Raw genomic sequence first — 13,004 nt, 5'->3', positions numbered from 1 at the left:
GTGTGTGTGTGTGTGGTGTGAGTGTGCAGTCTAGGTGTGTGTGGTGTGTGTGTGGTGTGAGTGTGCAGTCTAGGTGTGTGTGTGGTGTGTGTGTGTGTGGTGTGAGTGTGCAGTCTAGGTGTGTGTGGTGTGTGTGTGGTGTGAGTGTGCAGTCTAGGTGTGTGTGTGGTGTGTGTGTGTGTGTGGTGTGTGTGTGTGGTGTGAGTGTGCAGTCTAGGTGTGTGTGTGGTGTGTGTGTGGTGTGGTGTGAGTGTGCAGTCTAGGTGTGTGTGTGGTGTGTGTGTGTGTGTGGTGTGAGTGTGCAGTCTAGGTGTGTGTGTGGTGTGTGTGTGGTGTGAGTGTGCAGTCTAGGTGTGTGTGGTGTGTGTGTGGTGTGAGTGTGCAGTCTAGGTGTGTGTGTGGTGTGTGTGTGTGTGTGGTGTGTGTGTGTGGTGTGAGTGTGCAGTCTAGGTGTGTGTGTGGTGTGTGTGTGGTGTGAGTGTGCAGTCTAGGTGTGTGTGTGGTGTGTGTGTGTGTGTGGTGTGTGTGTGGTGTGAGTGTGCAGTCTAGGTGTGTGTGTGTGGTGTGTGTGTGTGTGTGGTGTGTGTGTGTGGTGTGAGTGTGCAGTCTAGGTGTGTGTGTGGTGTGTGTGTGGTGTGAGTGTGCAGTCTAGGTGTGTGTGTGGTGTGTGTGTGGTGTGACTGTAGTCTAGGTGTGTGTGTGGTGTGTGTGTGGTGTGAGCGTGTAGTCTAGGTGTGTGTGTGTGGTGTGTGTGTGGTGTGAGCGTGTAGTCTAGGTGTGTGTGTGGTGTGTGTGTGGTGTGAGTGTGCAGTCTAGGTGTGTGTGTGTGGTGTGTGTGTGTGGTGTGAGTGTGCAGTCTAGGTGTGTGTGTGTGTGGTGTGTGTGTGTGGTGTGAGTGTGCAGTCTAGGTGTGTGTGTGTGGTGTGTGTGTGCAGTCTAGGTGTGTGTGTGTGTGGTGTGTGTGTGTGTGGTGTGAGTGTGCAGTCTAGGTGTGTGTGTGGTGTGTGTGTGGTGTGAGTGTGCAGTCTAGGTGTGTGTGTGTGGTGTGTGTGTGGTGTGAGTGTGTAGTCTAGGTGTGTGTGGTGTGAGTGTGCATTCTAGGTGTGTGTGTGTGGTGTGGTGTGTGGTGTGGTGTGTGTGTAGTCTAGCTGTGTGTGGTGTGTGTGTAGTCTAGGTGTGTGTGTGGTATGAGTGTGTGTGTGTAGTGTAGGTGTGTGTGGTGCGAGTGTGTAGTCTAGGTGTGTGTGTGGTATGAGTGAAATCTCCCCGCGCGAGTGCGGTGCGTACCGGTGCCGTTGCCCGTGCCGTTCTTGCGCATGCCGTGCCGAATCTGCTCGTACACCTGGGCTCCGATAGTCCGCATGTTGTTCCGTATCATAATGCTGCTGGCTTGCACCATGAACAGGTACTGGTTGGCTGTGTCGACGAAACGCACCGGGAGACAACAACGAGACCGCGTCCACGTTAGAACGGCAACCACGGTGCAGTCGCGCCGTCACGACAACGACGGTCATTCGCAAACCAGGGGACACGGCAAACGCGGCGGCGACGATCGCAACGCCACAACGCGACCGGTCGGATCGTAGCCGCGTTGTCGCCGCCGCCGCCGCAAAAACCTGCCAACATCTTCTTGGTTCTTTCGGTAAAGTCACGTAGAAGGGAAGTAATAAAATAATACAAATAAAACATAATAAAATAATTCTCACGACGTTTCGGCCACAACGCAAGCAGCCGTCCCTCAGGTGAAGACCAGGTCTGTCGGGGAGACAGCGTTGTCTCTCCGGAAATAATAAAATAATAAAAATAAAACATTTAAAAATAATTCTCACGACGTTTCGGGCACAACGCAAGCAGCCGTCCCTCAGGTGAAGAACAGGTCTGTCAGAGAGACAGCGCTTATTTTATTACTTCCCTTCTACGTGACTTTACCGAAAGAACCAAGAAGATGAATCCCTGCAGTCACGAAAGCTTTACATCGAAATTTAACCTGCCAACAACCACAGCGCACCTACAGACGCGGGGTGGTTAAAGCGGATTGTGGGATATCTTGGTGCCCCCCGCCCCGCCACCCCCGTCTCAGCCCTGATTTATTGTTGATGCTGCTGCTGCTGCTGAATTGGCAGTGGTGATGCACAAGCACAAATAACAACAAGACTCGACGCATTCGTCAATAACGACACGTGTGTGTGACTGTGCGTGCGTGACCCTAAACACTTTTTTTTATTAAAATATTTTCACCTGGAAAACCGCTTGAGATAAAACACCTCATTTGCAAGGGTGTCAAATTGACACACACACACACAGCAAACATGTAACGATACGTGTACAAACAATGTATATCCATAACCCGTACAGTATGCAATTATGCAACTAGTATCACAAGACAAAGGTCAATCGACTCAACATCTAGATTGAAGACAAAGGTCCCCCGTATAGCCCTTACTAGACTGTTGGGGCAAGTGCTGTTAAGCGAGCAGCACCTATGACGGCCAGCCACGGCACACGAGGGTGTGGGTGGGCCAGCACCACACCCACCCGGCCACCTTTGTCTCCCCGGCGGCGATGGTTACACCCCACACCAGGCACTCGTTTGAGACGGTCAAGCTGGGGGAGGCCCAGGACCGGTTCCGATAATCGTCCCTGGTGTTGGTGGCCATGGGCAGGAATCGAAGTCGGGTCCTTGGGTTTGTATCAGAGGTCGCAACCGGGTACCCGATACCCGTACCCTACCCGATACCCGGCTACCCGTACCCGGCCGGGTACGGGTAGCTGGGGTAGCCGTTTGCGACCCTGGTGCGGCCGGATACGGGTAGGCCGTGAGTCACCGGTGAGTCACCGTTTGTCACTCATTTCGGGTAGGATACGGGTAGGGAACGGGTACCCATTTGCGACCCTGGTGCGGCCGGGTACGGGTAAGGAATCAAAACCCGTTTGCGACCTCTGGTTTGTATCGTCAAGCTCTGCACGACTGCCTCCCACGTAACAAGGGATATCACACCCAGACACACACACACACATATCAATATACTAATTATCTATATATCACCGTAACAGCCGCATTTAAGTCCTTGGAGACTAAGCCCAGTCGAGGCTTTGTGGTATGTTTTCGAAAGTCGAAAAACAGAAAGGGATTATTGCGGCTCGAATGAGCACCGCTGCGGTGGCCAATCCTCCTCTTCACAGCCCTGAGACGAGTCGATGAAATGCCACCTTCCTATGGCGGCGGCGGGGGGGGGGAGCTACGCAGCACGCGGCCTGTGATCCATCCAGCGCTGCGCGGAGGCAGCGGCAAGCGGGGTCCCAGCAGAGGTTGCAAACGGGTTTTGATTCCTTACCCGTACCCGGCCGTACCTGTACTCTACCCGGCCGGGTATCGGGTACCTGATTGCGACCTCTGGGATGAAGCCATGTTGCAGGCGCGGGTGCGTTGATTCTAGGAACTTGAATTGTGAGAAGAGACAAGACGTTGGGAAATGAGCGACAAACGGTGACTCACCAAGTGACTCACGGCCTACTCGTACCCGGCCGCGCCAGGGTCGCAAACGGATACCCGTACCCGGCCGGGTACGGGTAACCGGGTATCGGGTAGGGTACGGGTATCGGGTACCCGGTTGCGACCTCTGGGTCCCGGTGGATCACCGCGCAGGTAAACCGCGAAAACTCCGTTCCCGTCTCGGCGTCCAGGAGGTGCCGTACCCCGGCTCGCCAGGAGAGGGCGCCGCCGCAAAATATTTGGACTCCCACCTGTCCCATCTATTCCATCTATTCCATCTGTCCATCTGTTCCATCTGTTCCATCTGTCCCATCTATTCCATCTGTCCCATCTGTCCCATCTGTTCCATCTGTTCCATCTGTCCCATCTGTCCCATCTATTCCATCTGTTCCATCTATTCCATCTATTCCATCTGTCCCATCTGTTCCATCTGTCCCATCTGTCCCATCTGTCCCATCTATTCCATCTATTCCATCTGTCCCATCTATTTCACCTGTCCCATCTGTTCCATCTATTCCATCTGTTCCATCTATTCCATCTGTTCCATCTGTCCCATCTGTCCCTTATATTCCATCTGTCCCATCTGTAACGCACGGGTTTCCTGCCACGCGCTCATTAATTGGCTAATAACACCTTAATGTATAGAGGACGGCAGAGTTTGGGGTGGCAGTGGAGGGGGAGAAGCAGGAAATTTGGCGCCGGCTCATTGCCTGGCTGCTGCTGCCTCCCCGCTCGTCCGTGGTTCATCCTCGCACCTCCGAGTCGTGCCCCCCCCCCCCCCGCCACTCACTCTCGCTCTCTCGCTCGCTCACGTAGCAATGCTCTCCATCGTCGTCCTCGTCTCGAGGAGCGAGCGAGAGCGCGAGCCGACACTGCGTGGCAGCGAGGCAGTGTTACAAGTTGAAATTAATGATTACTAAGTGTATCAACCTTGTACGTGTTGCACACTCCACACACGCGCGCGCATGCAGCCCCCGCCACGTGTCTCACCAATACAGTAAAATCACCAAGGTTCACCATTGCCCAATCCCTTTGGGGAGGCCATGTGGTGACAGCGTACAGCCGTAGACACTATGGGGACCCCAATTAGCGCTTTTCCCGACGGCTTACAACGATGAGTCAAAACAAAAAGCGCTACGGGAGAAAGCGTGCAGGCTCGGGGTGGGGCGGGGGGGCACGACTCCCCCGCGTGTGCCTAGCAATGCACATTATGAAGCGTGGTCGCAACGTTGAAAATAACAATAATTTGGACTTCTAAGTCTCATGTGAAATGTGTAAACTACTAGGTAAGGCCCACCGAGCTATCAAGCGAATTTTTCAGATGGCCACAAATGATAGCGCGTCGATTCTAAATGTGGAGGGGAAAAAGAACGGGAGGACCTGGAGAAAAATCCACGCGACCACCACGGGAGAAAGAGAGAGAGAGAAAGAACACGCAGACGCCAAATATACGACAGGCATCGGTCAGGGTTCGAGATCGAACCCACGACCTCCCGCATACCAGGCGAGGGAGTTAACAGCCCAGCGCCCTCGTGTAGTTTGCGATCTGGAAGCGATGAGATGGGAGCAGGTGGATGGCTTCACTATTCTGGAAAAATCGCCCCGATCATGTTGGACGTGATGACCAGCGAAACGTCGCACTGTTCAAATTGTAAACGTTGTGGATTTACTCTCCAACACACCGGTGGGCTGAAGGAGTATACTACACTATACACTACACTACTGTACACTGCACTATACACTACACTACACACGACAGTACACTAGTAACTAATTGGCGCGTTTTGCTTACGTGACTAATCCCTTACCGATTGGCTGTGTCGGGTGGCGGAGGGTTACGACACATTCATACTTACGCCATCTAACCCCAAAAACCTTTATTACGGGAGCCCATTGCCCCGTCAGCGGCTCACGTTCCACTGCCATTCTCCCCCCCTTCGTGGCGTGAAGCCGCAGCGTGGAAACTGGGAACCGTTTCTGAGAATCGCACGCTTTAGCGCCGCCTCGCCTTCCGCAAAGCACCGGTACACGACAGCGTGCCGGTACAAGTGCTGCCCCCCCCCAACCCTCTCCCAAGGGTGTCACGTGACCGCCGCCATGCACGGAACAACTCTCTCCGTCTCAGTCCTCGTTTCGCCGCTGCCCCCGCCTGGGTGGGCAGCCTGCACCTTGCAGCTCTTTGCACGCGAAGGCGTGGAGCTGCGTGGAGCTGCGTGGAGCTGCGTGGAGCTGCGTGGAGCTGCGTGGAGCTGCGTGGGAGTCACACGACTCCTTGCGGTTTGCGGGTTTGCGGCACTCCCGGCCAGAGTTGTGCGTGGGTGAACGTCCGTGTGAACGTCCGTGCATTCGGCCTGCAGCACGTATTCGTGATTTGAATTGCCGGTCAGGATTGCAAGACACACCCTGCAGCCCACCCCACCACCACCACCACCACCGACTCCCACACCTGTTCTGTCAAGAGTACACACACGCGCACACACACACACGCGCACACACACACACACACTCACCTGCGAGGCATCTCCCATATCCACCCAGATGCACCTGCTACAGGGCCCCTTCTCAAAAGTGCGTGGGGCGGGGAGGGAGGAAGTGGTGAGAGGTCAGATATACTCTATCCTGCGATCCAGGTGGGGTGGGCGGCGAGGGTTGCAGAAGAAGCAGCGGAGGGGGGACGGTGCGATGGGGAGGGAGGTGGGGGGGGGTGGTGGTGGAGGGGGGTGGTCAGTGTTTGGGAGCGTCCGATGCCAGAGTGCAAAACCACGTCGGATTGGGGGGGGGGGGTAAAACCCAGAACGCTTTGCATGATCGTTACCACAACTCCTCCTCCTGTTCCCCGTTACCACAACTTTGCCTCGTTAAGGCAACAAGGCTCGTTAACACAACACCACCAAGAGGGGGGGTGGGTGGGTGGGGGTGGCGGTGGCTACACCGTGACGACGGCCGGCAATGTTTGCCCGGTGCTTTTGTTGTGCCGCGTCGCTCGCCCGCTCGCCTGCCCGCTCGCTCGCCCGATCGTCTGTCCATCCGAAATGTGATCCCGGGAAGGGTGACACATTTTTCTCCCCATGGGGCGCTGCGCTTTGTCACGGCAAATAAGCCGGAGGAGCCTCGTCGGCCTGGGTTCGCTCTCAAGTGCTGGATTAGAGGCCCCTCGGGACCACTCGGTCCCTTCCTTCACCAACCCGCAAAGACCAACGTGATCAAGCATGGTCGACCAGCAAAAGATTGACCATGGCTGATGATGGTGACGAAGGGCGACAGGCGGGACGGCCAACGCCATGGAGATGGAGCGATGTTAATTGGCCCTCGAGCGGTTCCCGCGGACTTCACAGAGGACTCGGTCGATAATTACAGAGCGAATTTCGATTCAAAGCTTTCGTGACTGCAGGGATTCATCTTCTTGGTTCTTTCGGTAAAGTCACGTAGAAGGGAAATAATAAAATAATAAAAATAAAACGTCGTGAGAATTGTATTTTATAATGTTTTATTTTTATTATTTTATTATTTCCCTTCTACGTGACTTTGTTGAAAGAACCAAGAAGATACAGACCGAATGTTTCGTCTCATCCACCACTCACTCACCAGACCGCAGGTCCCAACACTCACCCAATCACTAAACCACACACCCACCCACTCACTCACTCACCCACTCACTCACTCACGCACTCACTCACCCACCCACCCGCTCACCACCCCACTGACCTCACCTCACCCACTCACCTCACCTCACCCACTCACTCACCTCACCCACTCACCCCAGGTCACCCCACTTCGATTCACCCTTCTGTCCTCGCACGCTCCACTTACAAAAATTCCCTCCCATCATCGTCACTATCTCCCAACCCCCCCCCACCTCCACCCCGCAAGTTCTTATCGTAACCTTGCTCGGTTCAACAAAAAAACGCATTCACTCGATTCCGTATTACAGACAACGATGGGGGGGGGCCGCTGTGTTGTTCCGAGGCCCGGCCGCTTGGCGTTTCGAGACGAGGCAGTCGGTCCCCTCGGTGGGCAGAGTTCCCCCCCAAACCCAAACGCCCCCCCCCCCCCCCACCGTTTAGGAACCCGACGGGCGAACTTTCATCGGGAACGGCAAAACCCACGAGAGCACAAGCAGCACAAGCAGCAGCGATGGAAGAGGGCGATAACGAGGCGACTGACCGCCCGGCCGGGTGAGCGAGTCAAATCGGAATGACCCCCCCCCCCCCCCTGACTCCAGGGGGGGGGGGGGGATCAGGGAGGGGAACTGAGTGAGAGATCCCCAGGTGACACCGGAATGACCGGAATGAGGAAACTGTGAAAGGCGCACACACAGAAAGACACACACATCCACGGCACGGCCACTTGACAGCAGCAGGGGCTCAAAGGGTGGGAGATGGCTCGCCCAGCAACGGACTGTTGACTCCGTCTGCTGTGCGGAGCTTCGGAGCGGAATCGATCCCCGGGTTTTTTTAAAAATCCTTTATATTAAGTTCACTTGCTTGCTTGCGCGCTTACAGCCGTGCAAATCTTTCGGTCGATTTTAACCCACTTCCCGTGATCCAATCGAGCTGACATTTTGCACACAGACTCGTTGTGCGTGACAATTAATTTTCGTGAAAAAAAATTTCCTACATTTTACACTGTTTAGGGAATTTTTTTAAAATATTTAATTACCGATTGCTTAATGCTGGCAGACAATCATCTGACCCATAGGTGGCAGCCATCTCAAGCCAGAGGACGTGAGGACTCTAGCCGCCACGCATATAAAGGATTTAGAGTGAAAAACTTTGTTTTTACGGGTTAATTTTTTTTTTACCTCCGACACAAAGTCAAACGCTCATTCGTAGCTTCGATTTTTGTTTTTCCTCACAAACATCCTGACGCAGCAGCACCCCCCCTCCTGCCCCCCCCGGGATATTGGGAAACTTTTCCAATCATCATCATCATCCTTGCACGTGCTTGAAATGCCACCGCAACTGATCGTGTTTTTGTACTGTTTGTTGTTGTAGCGTACTTACCCGCCCCGACTGGACATCTGTGAAAAAGAGCTTCACAGCTTATCGGATTCCTCCAACTTATAAAGCACCTTACAATTGCCATCTCATCACAACAAGGACCCCCCCCATGCCCACAGTGGCAGCTGCCCCTGTGCGGCACAAGGTACTTAGGCACCTGTGTGTACGTACGTAGAACTTCTTTTGCACCGTACATAGCCAACCGTGCTGATCGGAGGCGCGGGGGAAGGGCAACGAACTAAACGCACACGCAGTGAGCAGTTGCAAGGACGTACATTTTCAATCTGGATGATGTAAAAGTGCCACAGCTCCCGCTAACTTTCTAATAATCGGAAGGAAGAGCGTTCCAGACGGCCGCAGGAGCGCGACGATGCGGTCACCGCCGTCTTTGTTCGATGGGCAGAGAAAATCCGCTTGCGAGGATGGCCGGAGTTCGCGTGGTGGGAATTAGTCTGCCAGTCGATGTTTGCCAAGTGTTTCCCAATTGAGTAATTTGGGGTGTTCTCTTAGAAGAGAATAACGCAACAAAATCCAACGTGCACCGTGACTGCGGCACGCAATGGCCTACTCTTTACGCATTGCGTCAGCGGATCTTTGCGAAGCTGATGGCACGTGGAGTTTTCATGGTCAACACAGTCTCACTTGATGCAGCAATCGTGCTGTGACAGTTCCACCTGAAGACGGAAGCTTGTGTTGCCTCCGAAACGTCGTGATTTTTATTTTACTTTTATTAATTTAAATTTTTTACCTATGTGACTTTACCGAAAAAACCTAATAATACAGTCGCAGTATATTAACCAGGGCGGCTGGCAGGATTCGAACCGCGAACCTCTGCGGCAAGCGGCGAACACCCAACCGCTCGGCCATGTCACCGTTTGTAGTTTCGTGGTTGCTTAGTTTTGGGGGCCCACAGGGACCCCATCAGGAACAACAGGGACCCTCGCGGGGACCAATAGGGACCCCACAAGTGTACCGTGGGCATGACGGCCGAAGCTGACCTCCCCGTGACTCGGTGAAGACGTTTCCGTGTGCGTGAAAACGGCCCTAAACAATGGACTAAGCAACAACGGGTGGGTGTGTATGTATTTTTAAACCTAAAGGTTTTTATCAGCGCGATAACGCTAAAACTATATAAAGCAACAGATATCCCCGCGGGTAATAACGTGGGACACTAAACCAGGGGCACCGTCTTCCCCCACTAACGGAGGGGAAAGGGTCAGGGCCAAGTGAGATGAAATGCTGACAGCCTGCTACGGGGTTTGTGCACGTCTGCTAATTAGAGACATTACATCGGCCGTAAAGGCGGGCAAGGAGGCGCTGCTTGGACAGGACATCGCTCGGGAGGAGACGATGGCATCCTGGTGGTCAAGACCGACAGCGGACGGGCAACCAAAGGAAGGAACGCGCGTGCGCCCGAGGATGACGTCAAAACTCGTGGAGATGGAGCAATGAAATTAGTACTATTTGCTCAGACTAAATTTCGATTTAAAGCTTACGTGACTGCAGGGATTCATCTTCTTGGTTCTTTCGGTAAAGTCACGTAGAAGGGAAATAATAAAATAATAAAAATAAAACATAATAAAATTATTATCACGACGTTTCGGCCACAACGCAAGCAGCCGTCCTCAGGTGAAGAACAGGTCTGTCGGAAAGACAGCGTCTGAATGAAACACCACCAGGCTTGGAGCGTATATTTAAGCTGGGTTGGAGGGGGAAGAGCGCCTTGACTTTACCGAAAGAACCAAGAAGATTACTCAGACTTGTTTTTTTTTTACCAGGCAAGGCTCACAGAGCAAAGTAGCTTTTTTTCTTTTCCCGAAGCAATCTGGCCACATTTTAAATGATAGGTCAACCATGTGGCTTATCATCAGTATGTGGACATTTAGAGGGGCCAAACACGCTCTAAAACGCGTCACGTTGAGTCGAAGTGTGCAGGGGGAAACCAGAGGAACTGGAGAAAATTCCACGCGATCAGAGATAGCAAGGCACGCCAACTCCAAATATACAGCAGGCGTCAGAGTCGGGAACCAACCCACGAACTCTTGCACACCAGGCGAGGTAGTTAACATCTCCTAGCCACCGTGATGATGATGAGAAAGAGACACGCAAACTCCAAATATACAGCAGGCGTCAGAGTCGGGATCCAACCCACGACCTCCTGCACACCAGGCGAGGTAGTAAACATTTCCTAGCCACCGTGGAGCTCATACTGCAGGAGCCAGATGGATTGTCATGTCGCACTGCGGTGAGAGTTTAATAGATCGCGGCTTACGATCAATAACGTTCGGCCCGTTTATTAATTCCCACTGCTGAATGGAGGGCCTGTATTAGTCCTGCGGGGGATTTGTTTGACCACATCTCATCGGCATTTAAAGCCACGGCCAGGAATCGAACTCTGGCCGCCGGGATTTTGCAGCGGGTTTATGCGAATCACGGCGCTCCCACGCCTGCTTTGAATGGAGGAGCGAACTGCACGGAGGTGGCGGCAAGGCGGGGGGGGGGGGGCAAGGCAAGAGGGGCACACGAAACAATTACCATGGAAAGTACAACGGAGACCCAAACAAGAACAAAAAAAATCCACGAGTCGGGTGACACATCGCCATAGCCTAGCCGGCGGTAGGACAAAGATGCGGGCACGGCGTGGGCGCGAGTGCGTTTCGAGTGGTTGGGTGGGAGGTGGATCGGAATGGAGGTATGAGGAGTCTGGGGGAGGGGGGGGGGGCGCTGCGGTGGGTGCTGGGGGCGAGTTAATCAGGAGGCCAATGGTTAATGAGTAACTCACGGCGAGGTGGCGATGTTCAAGGAGGAGGAGGCTGTCTTCAACGACGATGTCGCAAGCAAGTGCGCTCACCGTGACGGCTTCGGAGAGCTGCGTTGGAACTTTGGGCGGCAGTGCTGCCTGGCTACCAGTTGGTGGGACGCGCGGGGGAGGCTCTGAAAGAGTGACGAAGAGAAACCGATGCGGACGAGTGGATGGATGGGCTGGGTTGGTAGTAGAGAGCGGTGGTGCAGCGGTTAGCGCGCTCCTCTACGAACCCGGCTATGACCCGAGATTCGATTCCCGCTCACGGCCACCAACGCCGGTGACGATTATGTGAACGCGTCCTGGGCCTCCCCTGGGTCGACTCGGCCTCAAAATGAGTACACCCGGTGCGATGTGTGAACATCGCCACTTTGGGGACAAAGGCGGCCGGGCGTGGCGCTGTCCACCCACAACCCTCGTGTGCCGTGCCGGCCTTCATCGGTGCTGCTAGCGCAAGAAGCACGTGCCCCAAAGTCTGTTCAGGCTGTAGGGGTGGAAGGGAGTGGGTGTGGGGGATCTGTGTCTTGTGCGTAGATGGGAATTTAAGAAACCTGTGCCAGTTGCTTCAACCGCTGCACCGCGGAGATCCGAATGGAGCCGGCGAAACCGTTACGGTGACGGTGTTGGTGGCGCCCATCAGATGACCCAAAAACCACCCACCCCGCTCCCCCCTGCAAGCACCGTAATGGCACACGCGTTTTTTTTTGTTGTTGCGCATAAAGTGGTGGCGGAGACGACGAGGGGGGTTACTGGAGCCAAGCCGAGAGCGCGGCGATGGCTATCGCACGCAACTCGAGAGCAGGAAATAAAAGAGTGGCGGGCGGTGATGGTGGTGGGTGGGTGGGTGGTTGGGGTACTCGCGAGCACGGCTCTTCTCGCTGCCCCACACCGGACCTCGCCGAGATGGTGGCGAAATGCGCCACTTGCGATTGTGCGTTCCTGCGCGGAGTTGTGCCACTGCAAGTAGCCCAAGGCTGCCAGCCTCCCGTTTCCACCCAGGCCAAGCGAGACCAATCTAGACGAGGCCAGCGTAAGATTTAGCGGCCAACGTTTTTCCCGATTCGTAGTTGCGCACCTGTGTGTGGCTAGCGGCAGTGTTGCGGTCAGGCGTGCGCTGCGCTACGAAGCCGGCGTGCCGAGTTCGATTTCCTCTCACGGCCAACACCAGTGACTCACGCAGTGACCAACAGACTGTTGCCATGCCCCATAACTCACACAGAGACCCATAACCTCGGAGAACCATAGACTCCTAACAGAAACGTACAAACAGTCGAACAGCGACGCACAAACTCGCACGGAGACCCAGGGACTCGCAAGACGTTCCCCACAAATCACACGTCCCGGCAGCGCTCGGTTGACCTCCTCCAGCCACCAGAGGCAGCTACATTCACGCGCACTAATCTAGATTAGAAGTGGTTGTCCCACCTGATGACGGACGCTTGTGTTGCGCCCGAAACGTCGTGATTGAATTTAGTTCATTTTTATATCTACGCGACTTTAGCGAAAGAACAAAAGAGTGTTCACGATCACTGTTAAAATAACGGCTCGATTCACAATCAGCGTTCGCGTTCGGCCGTGTCACCAACTAGCCAAATGTGCGTGCCCGTCGCAGAACCTCCCCCTGCCACCTGACACAGCCAAATGAAATTCGACTGCCGCGTGAACGAGCGCGAGACACGCCGAGACAAAGCGCCAACCCCCAGCCTGA

The 13,004-nt window shown here is 54.4% G+C and overlaps 1 protein-coding gene across 1 annotated transcript in view; it reads right to left on the bottom strand.

The window, feature by feature from the left end:
• The window catches only part of LOC144735264 (beta-1,4-galactosyltransferase 6-like), a 42,960-nt gene that overhangs the window by 11,436 nt on the left and 18,520 nt on the right, over positions 1 to 13,004 (bottom strand). The window contains exon 2 of the mRNA XM_078617771.1: positions 1,288 to 1,416. Coding sequence (XP_078473897.1) covers positions 1,288 to 1,416 — 129 coding nt within the window. The remainder of the gene's footprint in view (positions 1 to 1,287; positions 1,417 to 13,004) is intronic.

The sequence above is a fragment of the Lampetra planeri genome, chromosome 54, assembly GCF_965212315.1.
Source record: "Lampetra planeri chromosome 54, kcLamPlan1.2.h2, whole genome shotgun sequence".
Taxonomy (NCBI): domain Eukaryota; kingdom Metazoa; phylum Chordata; class Hyperoartia; order Petromyzontiformes; family Petromyzontidae; genus Lampetra; species Lampetra planeri.
This window is presented reverse-complemented; position numbering and strand designations above follow the sequence as displayed.